Source organism: Atractosteus spatula, chromosome 6, assembly GCF_055471065.1.
Source record: "Atractosteus spatula isolate fAtrSpa1 chromosome 6, fAtrSpa1.hap1, whole genome shotgun sequence".
In the NCBI taxonomy this organism is placed as follows: domain Eukaryota; kingdom Metazoa; phylum Chordata; class Actinopteri; order Semionotiformes; family Lepisosteidae; genus Atractosteus; species Atractosteus spatula.
The window spans coordinates 34,192,178-34,208,005 of NC_142711.1; the positions used below are offsets into that span (position 1 = coordinate 34,192,178).

The 15,828-nt window shown below is 43.2% G+C and overlaps 1 protein-coding gene across 5 annotated transcripts in view; it reads right to left on the bottom strand.

The window, feature by feature from the left end:
- Nucleotides 1-15,828, bottom strand: part of LOC148832802 (uncharacterized) — a 76,424-nt gene that overhangs the window by 19,649 nt on the left and 40,947 nt on the right. For 4 of the 5 annotated variants that reach the window (XM_088918487.1, XM_088918489.1, XM_088918486.1 and 1 more), the window contains 2 exons: nt 15,193-15,417; nt 8,694-12,155 (listed from right to left, as the gene is read on the bottom strand). In XM_088918487.1, the coding sequence (XP_088774613.1) occupies nt 9,544-12,155; nt 15,193-15,417 (2,837 nt within the window). In that variant the 3' untranslated portion in view covers nt 8,694-9,543. The remainder of the gene's footprint in view (nt 1-8,693; nt 12,156-15,192; nt 15,418-15,828) is intronic. The other variant, XM_088918490.1, reaches the window with a different exon arrangement.

Consider the following 15,828-nt stretch of genomic DNA (forward strand, 5'->3'; position numbering starts at 1 on the left):
GTCTGCAGGTGGTTAAAACCTAAATGAATGTCCTGTTTCTTTTTTGATGGACGTTTATAATACCAGATATCCATCTCAGTTCAGAGGATGGCATTATGATCTGAGCCTAGGGACATGAGAGTATCACAAACTTGAAGCTACACCAACCTCAGAGCTGCTGCTCGCTGGTTCCACTTAATTTACAAAGAGGACAACTTCAGCCCAGGAGTTCATTCCCAAATTAGCACTATGAGACAAGGTGTTCCTCTCCAGATGTCAGCTTGGTCGGTCTGGAACATGTCCTAATTTATCTGTTCTAGACTCACTGAGCCTCTACCTTCTCTGCCAGTTGTTTACAGTATCCTTATTCTCCAGGTAAAGTGGCTGCCTGTAAAAGCAGTTCTAGACTTCTCTCATGCGTAGGGGTCATTAGGGTGGCATAGGCAGCAAATGGAATCTTCTTCTCCAAACAACATGAAACCTCAGTCATGCCAATCAGTCAACAGCTGTCTTTTCAAACGAGTAAAGTAAAAAATCATTTTTCAATACCGATAAAACATTTCTGTCATTTGCACCTTTAAACGTTAAGCATCACTTCTAGAGAAAAGCTAAAGAGCAAAACTCTTATGACAAAACAAAAATACCAAGATTTACCATAATTAAATACCATAGGTTTAGTAGTACACAGTCTGAATGAAACTTTCAGCACATATCGTTTTACTTTAGTGGGAAAAAGGATGAAAACACAGATAAAGTAAGATGAGATGATGAGACAATCAGCTACAGTATACAAGTGAAATACTATATCCTGTTAATAATCCATAAGAAATCACAAAGGTAAGTGTGTGCTAATCTCTGCACTACTATGATCTCCAAATTCCCTGCTCTGTCCCAGAGAAAGCACCAATGGAAGTCTATTTTAATATCCTGGAGGTCAGTCCAGACCTTTGCGGCTTTCTGTGAGCTAAAAGCAGCAATGGACCACTGGGAACAGAAATGCTAAATCTGCACTGATCTACAACACATACAGCTTCCCCATAATACAGCTCTGTATTGAGTCATTACGCTGCCGCAGTGCTCACAGGCAGCCAGCTGAGACAGTGTGCAAACAGAGTGCTGAAAGGTCTAGCATTCGCCAAGGGGAGTGTCTAAAAGCTACAACAACAGCACATCACTGCAGGTGGTTCAGGTTTCTTTTCAAACCCGAAACATTTATTTTGATCATTTCTCCAGAAAAGATATAAAAAAGGTCAATGGGATGTCAGTGGTGTCTAGGGAAAAGCAAGGAATAAAAACTAAATGATGACAGTGAGATCAGATTTGATAGAGCACTGCAGTAAGAAGTTTCAGTTTGGCAACCATATTATAAACTGGACATCACAGCTAAGCTAAAGAAGACCAACAGGTTCAACATCTATTCTTGGAAGAATGTTCAACCCAGACAGATTAAAGCAGGGCTACTCAAGCTGCAACTACAGGTAGCTGCTTTGGTGCAATTTTCATCTTTTTGATTATTAGTTAAACAAATATGGAACTGATTGGAACATAATTCTAAAATGGAGCAGACTGACTTATGAGTGAAGTAATTCAATTCCTGTAAAACCCAATGAAGAATTCAAAATCTTGCAAAATACTGAAAAAGTCAACCCAGAGGACAACTGCAAGACCGAGACTGCCCAAGATGTCACCCAAACTACACATATCACATGAAATTTAAGAGGATATGCATCTAGGACTGAGAATAGGATGCCCTTCTGTATATAAAGGATGACAAGAGTATGGTACAAGCTGGCGGTCTGTGCTGGAGAAGCTGATTCCCTGAAGTCATTCAACAGGAGATTCTTGAATCACAGTCTACAGGCAACCAAACAAGACAATGGAGCAAATGGAGTACTCCTACTTTCTTGAATTTTTATTTTTCCTGCACTCTACCAATTTCTTCCTGTACTGTATGTATGGAAGTTATTTATATGCCCCACTGTTATCAGACTTTGGACAGCACTCTTGAGAGTGTGCTAACCACAAAAAATAAACATACTGTACCGTATAAATTATAAATGACAAAACGGGCGTTAGATTGAATTACAAGAACTATTGGCATAACTGATGAACTTGAACAGCTTTCTCATGTCAAAAAGTGAGGATTAAAGAGATTCAGAAAACCTTAGGACCTGAGAACCAGATTTGGATACCTTTTGGAATTGTTTATCCTGAACATTAGACAGTTTCAGATTAATCTCTGTCAGTCTGAGGCCCTGCCTTGCAGCCTAACGCGTTCTTGTTTGTCTCATCCTGACGTATTTTCAAGTTAAATTAGCAAATAATCCATAATGCAATCAGCTTCCCAGGACTGAGCCAGCCTGGGTGCAGAGGGCAGCTGTCAAAGAGAATCTCATTGTTGTAGTTTGAGATCTTTGCTCTTTGGTGTCAGACAGGGACCCAGGCACTGTGACTGTGTCTGCACACATCTCAATATCTGTCTGGCACACAACTTCATTCACTGATCATAGAGCACCTCAAGATTTTCCACTGATGTTTTCACTGAGCTTGGAGGAGGCTGTCACCTTTAGCACCAGTACCCCGCACAAGTCATACCCTCCAACTGGACAGGAGGCTAAGATCACTCCCAGCAATGCTGGCTCCCTTTAACTGGAGAAACTGGGGTAAAGTTTCTCTCAAAGTACAACATTGACTTGTACACATAGCTCACCAGCTATGAGACCAGAGACTTACCCCTTACACTATGCCACCCTACCAGACACACAAGTGACACCATAAACACTGATGAAAGGTGGATTACTGCAATCTACAAGCAGCATAATTGGGATCAATGTTGTACGTGCAGTGTGGACTGAATGGCTTCCTCGCATGTAACCATTCCAGTGTCCCTATGTCAAGAGTTGCAATGCCAGAACTGTACAATGTCACCCAAACCATACACATCACACTGAACATGAAAGCCAGATTCTTGGGACATCTGAAAATCAAGGCCGTGCAGTTTTAGAACTCAAATACAGGAGAAAAGCTACTAAACAAACTGTTGTTGTGGAATCAGGTATATCACAAATCTTTCCAGGAAATGGTAAATGAGGCACTGGGATCACTGAGCTACTGAGCAACTACTGTATGTAAAAAAATTGGATTAAACTGTGCCTCTGATCTGATTTTTTTTCTTATTCTTATGTCCTTTAATTGAAAGGAGCTCAAACAGGATGGTTTTCTGCACTCTGCAAGGGAATGTATATGTGTCTAACTATGAATCCGAGATGGTCATCCCTTGGTATAAGCCCACCACACCAATGAAAACTGGCTGCTCATGCAGACAAAACAGAGAAAGTCACCCACTGCTGTCAGAGTCAAACAAAAACACTCATGATACAGCACTGACTATCCTCAGCATTAATAACCCACCACGGCTGGTTTCAGACAAACAGACTGTTTGACGGAAAGGTTCAACTGACACATCCTCCTCAAGGATTTGAGGGGATTACTGTTTGCCTTCATATTACAACTGTTATGTAATATTAATAACATCCTTCCAAACAAAACCCAACACATAGCTACACTGAGTTTGTAAATACACTGTAGCCCAGTGGAAAAAACAGCATCCCGCACTTCACACTGAGCTACTGAGCATACTACAGCTCAGCACTCTACCGAACTACTGAATATAATGCAACCAAGTACAAGATACCATATCCAGAACTCTATACTGAGCTACTGAACACACTACAGCTCAGCACTCTACTAAACTACTGAACACAATGTAAACTATCACTTTACTGGGAAAATACTTCATGACAAGAACATAAGAGGTTACAAAAAGGTTTCTTTCAGAAATCCATACGCCTCTTGCAAATATAAATGGACTTTTCTCCTAGGTCCTTCTTTTTTCGCTGAGCTTGAAATGGTCATGTGGGTTGATTTTCAAAAACATTTACATAAAAACTTAAACAAGCCAGCGTGTAATTTCTTCCAAGTATGCAAGCCTTTAGGAGATTCAGCTCCTTTCATCTGTGCATGACATAATGTTGAGGTAAGAAATTAATCTTCATATGAAATCTGAAATTCTTCTTTAACTACAATACTTTTTAAAACATAATGAAAAGCACAATACACAATATGGGCTTAAAGAACTGAATCATTTAAGTCTTGAACAGAGATGACAACTAGGGGACCCAGTGGATTCTTCAAAATCAACAGGCAAAATGCACAAGGAAACTGAGAAGATGTACATTAAAAGACTTGAAATGACTGTATACACTAAGGGCTGTGGGAGACTGGAACAGACTACACAGTCATGTTGCTGAAGCTGATACCCTGGTTTCTTGAGAAAATCCTGTATGAGTTCCTTTGATCAACCAACTTGAAACCAACAAATGGGCTAAATGGTCTCTTCCCATTGTAACACTTTAATGTCCTTATGCCTTATTGTCTTTTCTTGACTAATTGTCTTACCTGTTTTTCAGCACTGACAGGTCAATAATACTCAGTTTAAGCCACTTACAGTATTCAACAATCATTCATCATTGATGTACCTTAATGATCTCAACTAGTAATTTAATCACTTCAATTTACATGCATAGTTTAACAATGTATATGGCTGTTGACACTTTACATATCTGTTTTATTCAATAGTACTATATTATAACATGGTAATAAACAATAATGATGATCAGGAAAATACAATTTCTCCATTATTGTTCAGATTTATTTGAGAGATGAAAAAGATCAAAATGGCTGATTCACATGGCCATCATATATTTAGATGTTCTGGTTTTCTCTGCATATGCAAACATACAGTATTATTTTTTCATAACCCTTCACAAATTTTTGTCAAATGTCTGCTTTATCTCAAAGCACCCAAATCACAACACAACAACATCTTTTGACAATCAAAGACAGGATCGAGGGTTTGCACTGTCACTGTTACAAGGTTCAGGACTAACAAAATAATAGAACAAAATCTGCCTTTCCTAAACCTGACTGACCCCTGGAATATTGCTGCCATACAGATCTTTAAGGGTAGCTGTAATTTACTGTACATTTCCAGCACTCAAAATAACAGAAACAAGACCAATTAGTCTTGCCATCAAAGGAGATCAGTTTTCTCAGCTTTTTTACGAGAGCCAGTACATCAATGTTTTTGGTACCAGCAAACCCCTAACTTACTGTCTCGGCCTTCATCTCCAACAAAGCTGTTCTCTTAATTACGAAGTGAAACACTTTGTTAAGGTATACAGTTATAGTCATTCCCAGCTTATCTGAGTTCAACCAACCACTGTAACTGACAACAGCCTCTGAGCATAGAGGTTTGCATTATTATTTTGCACTGCTACCAAAGCACTATGAACACACTATGAAGCACAGTGAGATCGCTTGTTTGAACCAGAATAGAAAAATGCCATGAAGTCCAGGGATAAAAAAGTTGGCTAAAACATAGCCCAAGTGCAAAATCACCCTGCAAAGGTAAACTTTTAGGGACTAGAGGGATGTGTGTGAGATGTACATCCTAAATACCATCGGCGTTCCCCCGGCGACAGACCCAGTTGTGCGCGCTGACACAGATTAATGAGCGAGAGGCTCAGTGGTGCCTCTGTAATTAAGCACAGCGCTGCAGCTGATTTGAGAGAGAGCTGCTGCTATATAATTACACTCCACATCCAGAAACATGGCGTCACCCCCCCTCCCCGCCCCAGCCGCTCAGGATATAAAAAGAAAAGATCTGCTCCCGTTACATAACCAGTGATGCCATCACCTATCAATACTGCGGGTGCTGCAGGAAGCACAAGGAAAAGAAAGGGGAGAGAGAGGGGGAAAGAGTGGGGAAGGCAGGAGGCACAGTAGGGGAGTTGAATTGCTAAAGGCTTCTTTTTTTACAGTCAGATTTGACCATCTGTAGGTACTGTACCAGCCATGGAAAGAGAGGAGTCGGAGAGGCGTTTCAAAACAATCCCCACACTGCTATACATTCACCCACACACAAATGGAGAGTTTGTCCTTGTGGGGCAGTACATTCTTTTCAATAAGAAATCATTTCATGATGGGTAACATTTTGACAAGCAAATCAGTTCCAGAAAGAGATGCAAGACACCCAAGGTCACCTGAGCACATCTGTGTGAAGGCCCAGAAAACAAAGCATAACAGTGGAAAAATCAATGAAAAGTTCTGTGTATTACGAGTCATCAGAACCAGACCTTGTTAAAGGTCAGGCCTTGTAAGGACTGTGCTCCTATTAGCACTCTAAAAATTAATTACTGAATGCCTGGTATTTCAATTCTGTAGAAAGCTAATTTTCTGATCAAGCAAACGGTGAATAATTTGTGCAACGCCCAAATGCCGAGGATGGTATCTCACACAATCTCAACATTCTAGACACTGAGCTCCTGAACACACTGCAACCCAGCACTCTAGACTCTGAGCTCCTGAACACACTGCAGCCCAGCACTCTAGACACTGATCAACTGAACACATTGCAGCCCCAGCAGTCAAGAAGCTAATTTGTGGGTTCAAATATCAGGTGGGGCACCACTGGTACCCTTGCAGATGGTAATTCATTCACATTGTTCTCCTTTAAAAACGCTTACTCTCCAGGTCATCATCATAAAAAAATTCTAGATAAATAACTATTCAGCTATTGAACACAAAGCTACTGAAAACAAATGCATTTTCACGAAGAAAAAAAAAGAAATGACAGACAAGGAATAGAGATGGGAGCATGAGTAATCTGAACTCTTTCCATCACGGTCGGATTTCTGTAGACGTCCTCACCATCTTCAGAAACACTCATCTAACAAACTCCACTGTTGCAACAAGAGCTCCAAACTGAATTGATAGTCCCCCTTCCCTACCAGCCCCCTCACTGTGTTAATGAGCACCCACAGTGACAGCACACAGAACAACGCCGAAAATTACACAGCACTGCCACAGCTGTGACACAGAGACATGCAAGGAGAGGCCACATAACTATATGGTTATTACATCGTGTGTGGCTGAACAATGAGGATGTAATTGCGACAACACTTGTAATACAGTTAGACAAATGTAGCTCCTTGGAAAAAAAATATTTTATATCAAATGATTTAAGAGAAGAGTGTGGGGTGGGTAAAGAGAAAGACTGAAGGCGTGAAGGTGAAAGCAAAGAGACAAGGGACTCAGATCTAGTGCAAGAGATGTACAGGAGGGGGAAAAGAAGGGAATGAGGAAGACGGAGATGAGGCGAAGGCGAGAATGAGGCCAGGAGACTGGCTCTGACTGCATCAGTGTACAGATCAGCTCCAGGTGCTGGGCATCCTTCCCTGATGAACCACATCCTAGGGCCCTCCTTCACAAATCTGTCATGACAGTTCGCCACTGTGCCACAGCAACACGCTCAGGAATGAGACAGCAATGATCACACACTCTTTGGCAGCAACTTTAAGAAATACAGTCTCAGGGAATTGATGATGAAATGCTTGATGATACTTCTCATTTTATAATTTATGTTTTAAATGCACTGTGTTAACTGTGATCGTGTGTTAATTGTGATTGTGATTTTATGTTTTAACCGTGATCGAGTTTAACACAGTAAAACCAACATGTCATATCTTTTTCTGACACTAGAAGTTTACAAACTGCACTGAGGCCATTTTCTTCTTTAATATGGTTCAAAAATGTATAGAAGACAGTTTTACTCTGTATGATGGGAATATTTAAGCAGTAAAAATTCAACACTCATTATATAGTGTTTATATCTATTTTACCCTTGTCTTCTTCCTGAAATCTGAACAAATGGTTTAGTGTATTAGTTTTGGTTTTATCAGCTAATGTAGATATGTTTTGATAACATTCTCCTACGTTTGTAATGAACAATACCTTTACCTTTAAATTACTATTGCATTTATCAGGATTTTCAGTTGCAGAAATTAAAAAGTGTTGCCGCATACTTTTGGAAAAAATGCCACAATGTTACGAGGAACAAGTAAAAAATCCCCAGATAATCTAACAGTCACATCCAGAAGAGCAGCCTGGTCTGTACGCCAGTACCGACAGGAGCAGAGTGTGACTCGCTGGAGTTGCTGGCTATCAGTCTGCTGCAGTGAGACAGGCTATGCAACAGAGTGAACGTTCACTAAATACATAGAATATAATCTGCATACAACATATACAGTACAATATATAAAAGAGTACCTTACAGTAGGTTATTTAACCCATCTGGAACTATTACTCTTACCATAACGTCTCACTGCTTTAGTTTAGGAATAACTTATTGGAGGCCTTTAGCAAAGGCTGCAAACCCAGTCCTAAACACAACAAGCATTTTATAACTTGTTTAAGACTTTTACTATACTACAACACATTTTATAAATTGTTCAAAATGTTCAATGTTTTTTTCTTAACATCCTCCTCAATAGAGCACACACACCAAACATTCTGAATAAGCACATACAGTATATATACCGTACAGTATATAGTTCAGTACAGATATTCTGTACAGATACAATTCTGATTTATCCCAATTCACAGACTCATATAACTTAAGCTATTTTGTCTATAATTTTTTTAAGTAAAGATGTGCCTCCATCCCATTCAAAGGAGCCTCCTATTTTCAGAAGGCCCTTTAAGGACATATGTGTGGTGTAAAGGCTCAATACTTTTAAGTACTAACATCAAGGTCCTCCAGTAAGTCTATTCACTGTTCTAAATATGAAGATCGTATAGTAAGTCTGGCTTACCTACTGTCAGTGCCCATCGCCGCCATGCAGGACCACGCAGATTCAGATGGATATGAAGAAGAAAAAAAAAAGACTAATTATGAAGATGAATTAAGATTAATGTGTTCTCCTAGCCATATGTGTTTCTAAATAAACGTTCTACATACAAGTGCACAGATTAATGGGGAATTAGTCAGTGCCATCTCTATTTTCTCAAGCAAAAAACCTAGAGGATTAGAAAAGGAAAAAAGACCATAAATATATATTAATTGTATATTATACTGTATATATTAATGTCATAAAAACAAGGGATTAGACAGATGCAGGGGCAAACGTACAGAGACATACAGTACAGAAAGATACATAGAAACATACAATGACTGTAAAAAACAGCATCAGACAGCATCAAGCTTGGCCACCTTCAAATTAATGAACTCAACACCACTCCCACAAGCAGCACACTTGAGTGCCACCTGACAAGGCCACAGGTTAATCACGCTGATAATTAACTCCAATTAAATATCTACCATTTCCATCTTTAATTAGAATGCCAACATGTTTTCATTAAAATGACCATTCTGAGAAAAGCCCCATGTGGCCAACAGCACCTTCAGATCAAGTACATGGTAGGGGACATTTCCTGACATGCACCCATGTCCTGCCCCTGGCTGATAGCGCCACACTGTGAAAGGCCAAGCCAAGCCAAACTGGGTTGTCCCGTGATCACTGCACTCACGCACACACAAGCCTCATGCTGTGTGAGATCGGCCATTCTTTCCACAGCCAGAGAGCCAGTGAGTCAGTCAGCTAGCCAGCCAGCCAGCCAGCCACCCCGCAGTCCAGGCCAGCCTCCCAGCTCCCCCGTGCAGCGTCATGCGCCAAAGCGCTCTTTCACTCTCCACAAACCTTCCGCCATCAGGGATTTCAGCTCCCTCTCTGTCTTCTTATCTCTCAGTCCCAATTCCGTCTGCTCCAGGTTGGAGGGGGAGGGGAGGGAGAGCTGCTCAGAGGGACCTGCTGCGGACAGTTCTTTACCATCCGTGGGCTGAGCAGACTGGGAGGCATGCAGGCCTTTAAGAAGAGCGGGAGCAGGGGCTGCAACCTCTTGCAATCCAGAGCCTTGGAATAGAGCAGTGTCTGTCCCTCCACAGGTATCTGTGGGAATATCTCCAGTAGAAGGTATGAAGCTGCTGAGGGGTGTATTTGTATCTTCTGCACCTCCTTTGATATCGCCCATGGGACTTGCCAGCTCTTCCCCTGTCTGCTGACTGTCCTGAGTCAGGCAGGGATCCTGAGAGCCTCTGGAGCTGGAAGCCATTTGCCTTGCAGTGCCAGGGGTTAAGAGCTCTCTGGAAAGAGGAGCCCCTGCAGAGGCAGAGACAAAGTCAGGACAGGAACTGGGGCTCACCGGTTCAGTCTGTGCAGGGGCCCAGGAGGCTGTCATACCAAGGGAGTTTTGCTGTTTTGCCCTAGAAGAGGATGCTCTCTTCACAGAGGAAGTGGGGTGTTTTGCAGTGCTGGTGGGGTCTGCGAGCAGCTGTTTAGCAGAAGAAGCAGGGGCATCTTTTGGGGAAGGAGCAGTGGAATCTTTAGGAAGCATCTCTATGGAGGACGAGGGTTCAGGACCAGCTGTTGCAGCTGGAGAGGTGGGTGCACTAGAGGTGGGAGTGAAAGCAGGATGCTGTTCAATAGAGGGAGCAAAGACATCTTTAGCTGAGGGGAGAGGGGCATCTTTAGGAGAGAGAAGAGGGGCATCTTTAGCTGAGGGGACAGGGGCAGATTTAGGAGAGGGGAGAGGGGCTTCTTTAGCTGAGGCAACAGGGGCATCCTTAGGAGAGAGGAGAGGGGCATCCTTAGGAGAGAGGAGAGGGGCTTCTTTAGCTGAGGCGACAGGGGCATCCTTAGGAGAGAGGAGAGGGGCATCCTTAGCTGAGGGGACAGGGGAATCCTTAGGAGAGAGGAGAGGGGCATCTTTAGCTGAGGGGACAGGGGCATCTTTAGGAGAGAGGAGAGGGGCATCCTTAGGAGAGAGGAGAGGGGCTTCTTTAGCTGAGGCTACAGGGGCATCCTTAGGAGAGAGGAGAGGGGCATCCTTAGCTGAGGAGACAGGGGCATCTTTAGGAGAGGGGAGAGGGGCATCTTTAGGAGAGGGGAGAGGGGCAAATTTAGGAGAGGGGAGAGGGGAATCTTTAGCTGAGGGGACAGGGGAATCCTTAGGACAGAGGAGAGGGGCATCTTTAGCTGAGGGGACAGGGGCATCCTTAGGAGAGGGGAGAGGGGCATCTTTAGGAGAGGGGATAGGGGCAAATTTAGGAGAGGGGAGAGGGGCATCTTTAGCTGAGGGGACAGGGGAATCCTTAGGACAGAGGAGAGGGGCATCTTTAGCTGAGGGGACAGGGGCATCCTTAGGAGAGGGGGGAGGCGCAACTTTAGGAGAGGGCAGATGGGCATCTTTAGGAGCGAAGAATGTGTTAGGATCTTTGACATAGGGAACAGCAATATTCTGAGCATCTTTAGCAGGAGGGGCATCTTTAGTGAAGTCGACATGGACATTTTGAGGAGAGAGGGCTGGGGCATCGCGAGTGGGGGGAATGAAGACATCTTGAGGAGAGAGGGTAGGGGAGTCTATTGTCAAGCTGAGCAGAGGTGCTGTTGTTCCACTGAAGGGAGGGGGTTGCTGATCAACGGAGCTGGTGGGAGGGACATCTTTTTGAGGAAGTGTAGTGGCTGTGTCCCCTAGACCAAGGGAGGAGGTGGGAGGAGAAAGGATAGGTTCTATAAGAGTGGCTGTGGCAGAGGAAGGTACAAGGGCACTAAGAACAGGGTCCTTTTCTGGGCTTGGAAAGCTACTGTCTGTGAGAGGGACACCTGGAGATAGCTGTTTGCTAAGAGTGTTAACTGGCTCTTTATCTACTTGCCCCAGGGACCCTATCCCAGGGATCTCCTTTTCCACTTCCCTGCTCCCTTCCGGGGTGGATGGTGGGAAGACCTTCGGCATGTGAGCTAGGGCGGGCACGTGGGATTCCTGGGGAACCCCCCACTCCCTTTCAGCCCCATCCTCCTGCGGTCTCTTCCTGCCTTTGCCTTTCTTGCCCCGGCCTGCACGGCCTCCTCCCTCTTCTCGTTCCCAGCCCTCCTCCCTGCGGGGTGGGGCTCTTGGGATAACAGCGGCAACGGGGCTACTCTCGGTGTAGGACCCCTGTGGCACTGTGGTGGTGTGGAAGGTCTCTGGTACTTCATCTCTTGGTCTCCTCTTCTTCTTCTTCTTCTGCTGCTGCTTCCTTTCTGCTACTTCGCTCTCTCTGTCCTCTCCTAGTGCTGCTGCATAGCCCCCGCCTGTGGCACTCTGTCTCTGGGAACCCTCTGCTGCCTGGCTGGCATGTCGGCTGATCACCGTGGACACACTGGGGGTGAAAAGGGGCAGGTCGGGACGCAGACCTCCCTCACCCATCCAGCCAGGAGATGTGCAAGGGTCACCTCGGGCTTCTCACACAGAAGGGAAGGAGAAAAGGATTATACTCTTGATGTGAACCTGGCTTACAGTTACATGGCTGACTTCTAGCCAAGAATCAGCTCTCCCACGGACACCTGTGCTACACAAGTGTCAGCATTTTACCAAGATCTTCCATGCCAAAACATTTAAACTCATTTAAGCAATTAATTTGCAAGAGACTAGAAGAGATTTGCATATTTATTGCATACAAAAAACATGCTTTAAATGAGTTTAGTAACATGAGCAAAGTATTAAAAAAAAACCTATACCACCTTTAACTTAACAACCCCAAATATGTTTCGTTTGGATTTTTTTCTTTAATACACTGCATTTCACTGATCCACAGGCTCTGGTGAAGAGCCACAAAGACAGTATCAGAATAGTAGTACAGCAAATCTTGCAGAAAAACAAACCAAAAAGGTTCCCTTTATTCCCTAGGAGTGAGGTCCTGTCTATCCCTGTGCCCCTGTGCCCCTGTACCTGGGTAATATTTTAGAATTTCAACCCCACACTTAATTCTAAACCTAAAGCTAGATGTATAGTTACATTTAAATGCACCCTGGAACACAGCAACAATTTTTGTTTCAACAATACTCCATTAGACCTGCAGAATGTTAAAACTTCAGCTTATTTTAGAAAAGTGTGCTCAAGATAAAAGTGCTCATTGCAAGTGTATTTCTTATCCTTTATGCTTCCACCTTAAAATATTACAATGTACTTCTAGGAAATGGAAAGCACAGACTAGGATGACAGACACTGCTCTGACAGATCAATCGAGACTTCACTTCATAGAGCAGCTACTTGCTGTGTGCACACAGTCTCAGTCTCATGGTTAAAGCTATTAAGAACAGAATGTAGAGAAGTCATTCCACTGCATTTTCATACCATGAATCTGTGCAACTGATATAAAGCCAGTGGTAACATCTTGAGGCTTGTAGCAGTAATTTTGGTCCTTTATTTCATGTTTAATTTCTCCCGCTTTAATTAGGCTTTGCCATAGTATTAATATGACCATTAATATGACCATAAATATCAAGGTATAATATAGAAAATGATAAGATCCATGTAATACTTCTGTAAAGATCATTTAACACAGTTAATCAAGACAATATTGCAGTCTGGTATCACCAAGACTACAGCAGTATCATGATTCACCATATCAAATGTTCATAAAAACAGTATCACACACCCCTTATTAACATTTAAGATGCTAAACAATGGCCTTTTCACAGTCTAGTGAAGCGCATTGCAAAAAGCATAAAAATTACAGGAAAGAAAGCAAGATAAATTAATATCAAACAATGAGGAAAACCAAAACAGGAAAACTGCCATTTATGTGCAGTTATGCAGGTGTCAAGCTCCATGTCGCATGTGAAAATGAATGAATAAGAAATAAAGATCAAAGAACACAATATCAGGACACACTGTGTCACACTGAGACAAAGGGCAGATAGATAAAGGGTGTCATGTGAGCTGTGGGCCCAGCGCTGCCACTCACTGGCCACAGGCAGCACAACAGGGAGTCCAGATGAGACATGTGGCTCGCATATCCTCCAGCCAACCTCTGCAGCTGGGTTTTCCATTCCCTCACTGCTCTGCTTCGTTAAGCAGTTTGTCCACCTGCTTTAAAATTCTTTCTTCAAAATAAACAAAGCTGCCCCAGAAATTTAAGACACCCTTACACATATTTCATTCCAGGTTCACTATACCTCCCTACAGTAATCTGCATATTTCATTGGAGTTTAATTTCACATATAACTACTGTTCCGTTGAGATGGTGCTCACCAACTCTTTCCACTAACAAGCTACCTGTCCACATTTAATACAGTAGGTATGCAAACCAAACCAAATCACAGGTACAGCTGGATGTGGGTTTGATCCATACACAGTAACTATTCTGCAGTACTGCCTGCTGATTTTCCCATTCCTGTATTCTCTAATTATTGCAAATCTTATGGACACATCAGAATTTTGATCATCTTTAATACTTCACTTCGTAAACTTCTTGTCTCCAGCTCAGTGATAAAGGTTTCATCTTCCATTCAACTATAAGAGACAACTACTGTATATACAGTAAAGTGAGAAAGAGTATTAATTATGAAACATTTTTTGTGGTGTCTGCATGAGTAGTTTTGATCCAATCCATGAAAATATAGCAACAGATTTAAACTTGAGGAAAAGGTGAGTTGTACCAGTGATGGAGAGTAAAGAGGGGATACAGGCTCAGAAGCCATTACTCTGTATCACATGGATGCCGACACTCCCATATTCAAAATCTGAGGTATAATACTCTGAACAGTCCCAAATCACCTCCATCTTTCCCAGCTGCCTGTTGGAGTGAGGTTTAAAAAAAGAATGTTCTCCCCACCCCCAACTGGTCTTAAACAGGCTCACTACCACCAACCCATCACATAGAAGATTTTCCATGGTACAGTTTTAGGTGTTTGTGTGCTTCTACAATGGCTTGCCTATATATTTCATTCCATTTCACAGAAAATGGATTTATCATTGATAGTAAAATACTGAGAAAGCATGGCAAAACACTGGGACAGCACTGTATCAGGAAGATAAGACATGTTTGAAATGTAGAGGTAAGCCAAGGCACCTTTACCTCAGTGAACTCAGCAGTGCTTAGCACTGACTACATATGAACAAGAAACCCAACACCCGTTGCAGTGCCCAGCCCCCCACAAGCACACTTTTCATTTCACGTGGAAAGTGAAATCAGCTCAGAACAGTCGAACTGCTGTAATCTCCTTAATCCTCTGGAAAAACTGAACCCCCTCTGCTGGAGGGAATGGGGGCAGGGTGTCCTGCTGCTCTATTCTACAGATGTGTTACAGTGGCAGGGGAACCGCTCCTGGGCACCTGCCCTGCGCCCACATTCTGAGGCACCTATCTCACTTGCCATCAAGTTTTTTTCTGTAGTGTGAGGAAAGCTGCTGGTAATTCACCATTCAAACACCAACTACTTATAACTGGAAAGGGTAAACTGCAGGATTAGCCAAAGAGGTAAGCGCCCCCTACCTGCATGAGTGTCCTGAGTGGTCTGGGGCTCCTGGGGGGCAGCTGGAGAGGGTAACTTGGGTGGCTCTGGTGCATGGGTCTGTGGCTGGGAGATGGGTAAGGGGGGCACCTGTTGTTTTGGAGTCTCAGCACCTGGCGAGGATGGGGGTTTCTGGGGTTCAGCGGTGCCTTGTTTCTGCTCCATCTGTGAAGGAGACTCTACGGCAGCAACTGTCACTGCAGCCCCTAAAATCATACACACACACTGTCATAACGCCACAGGACTGTGCTGCGCACTGTTTAGGTAATCCACTGACACGTGCCTCGGAAAATCCCAAGGTTTGAGTGCAGACTGAAAAATCCATAGGCAGATATAAGATAACATGAAAGCAATAGAAGATCACAGGAAAGCTTTGTAACCACAAACTGAAATGTAATTGGAAAATCATATGGAAGAACCACATAATTAGTCTTTAAAGGTCTGCTGATAGACAGACCCGAACAGCGAAGCCAAAGACTCATTAAGGGCATCTCCTTGTACACCATGGAATCGGTGCCCACAGCTAGCAGCCCCCCCCACCCCCTTACAGACACACTTTTGTATTTTACATGCCAACTGCAATCAGCTCAGAACAGTCATACTAGTATAATCTTCAT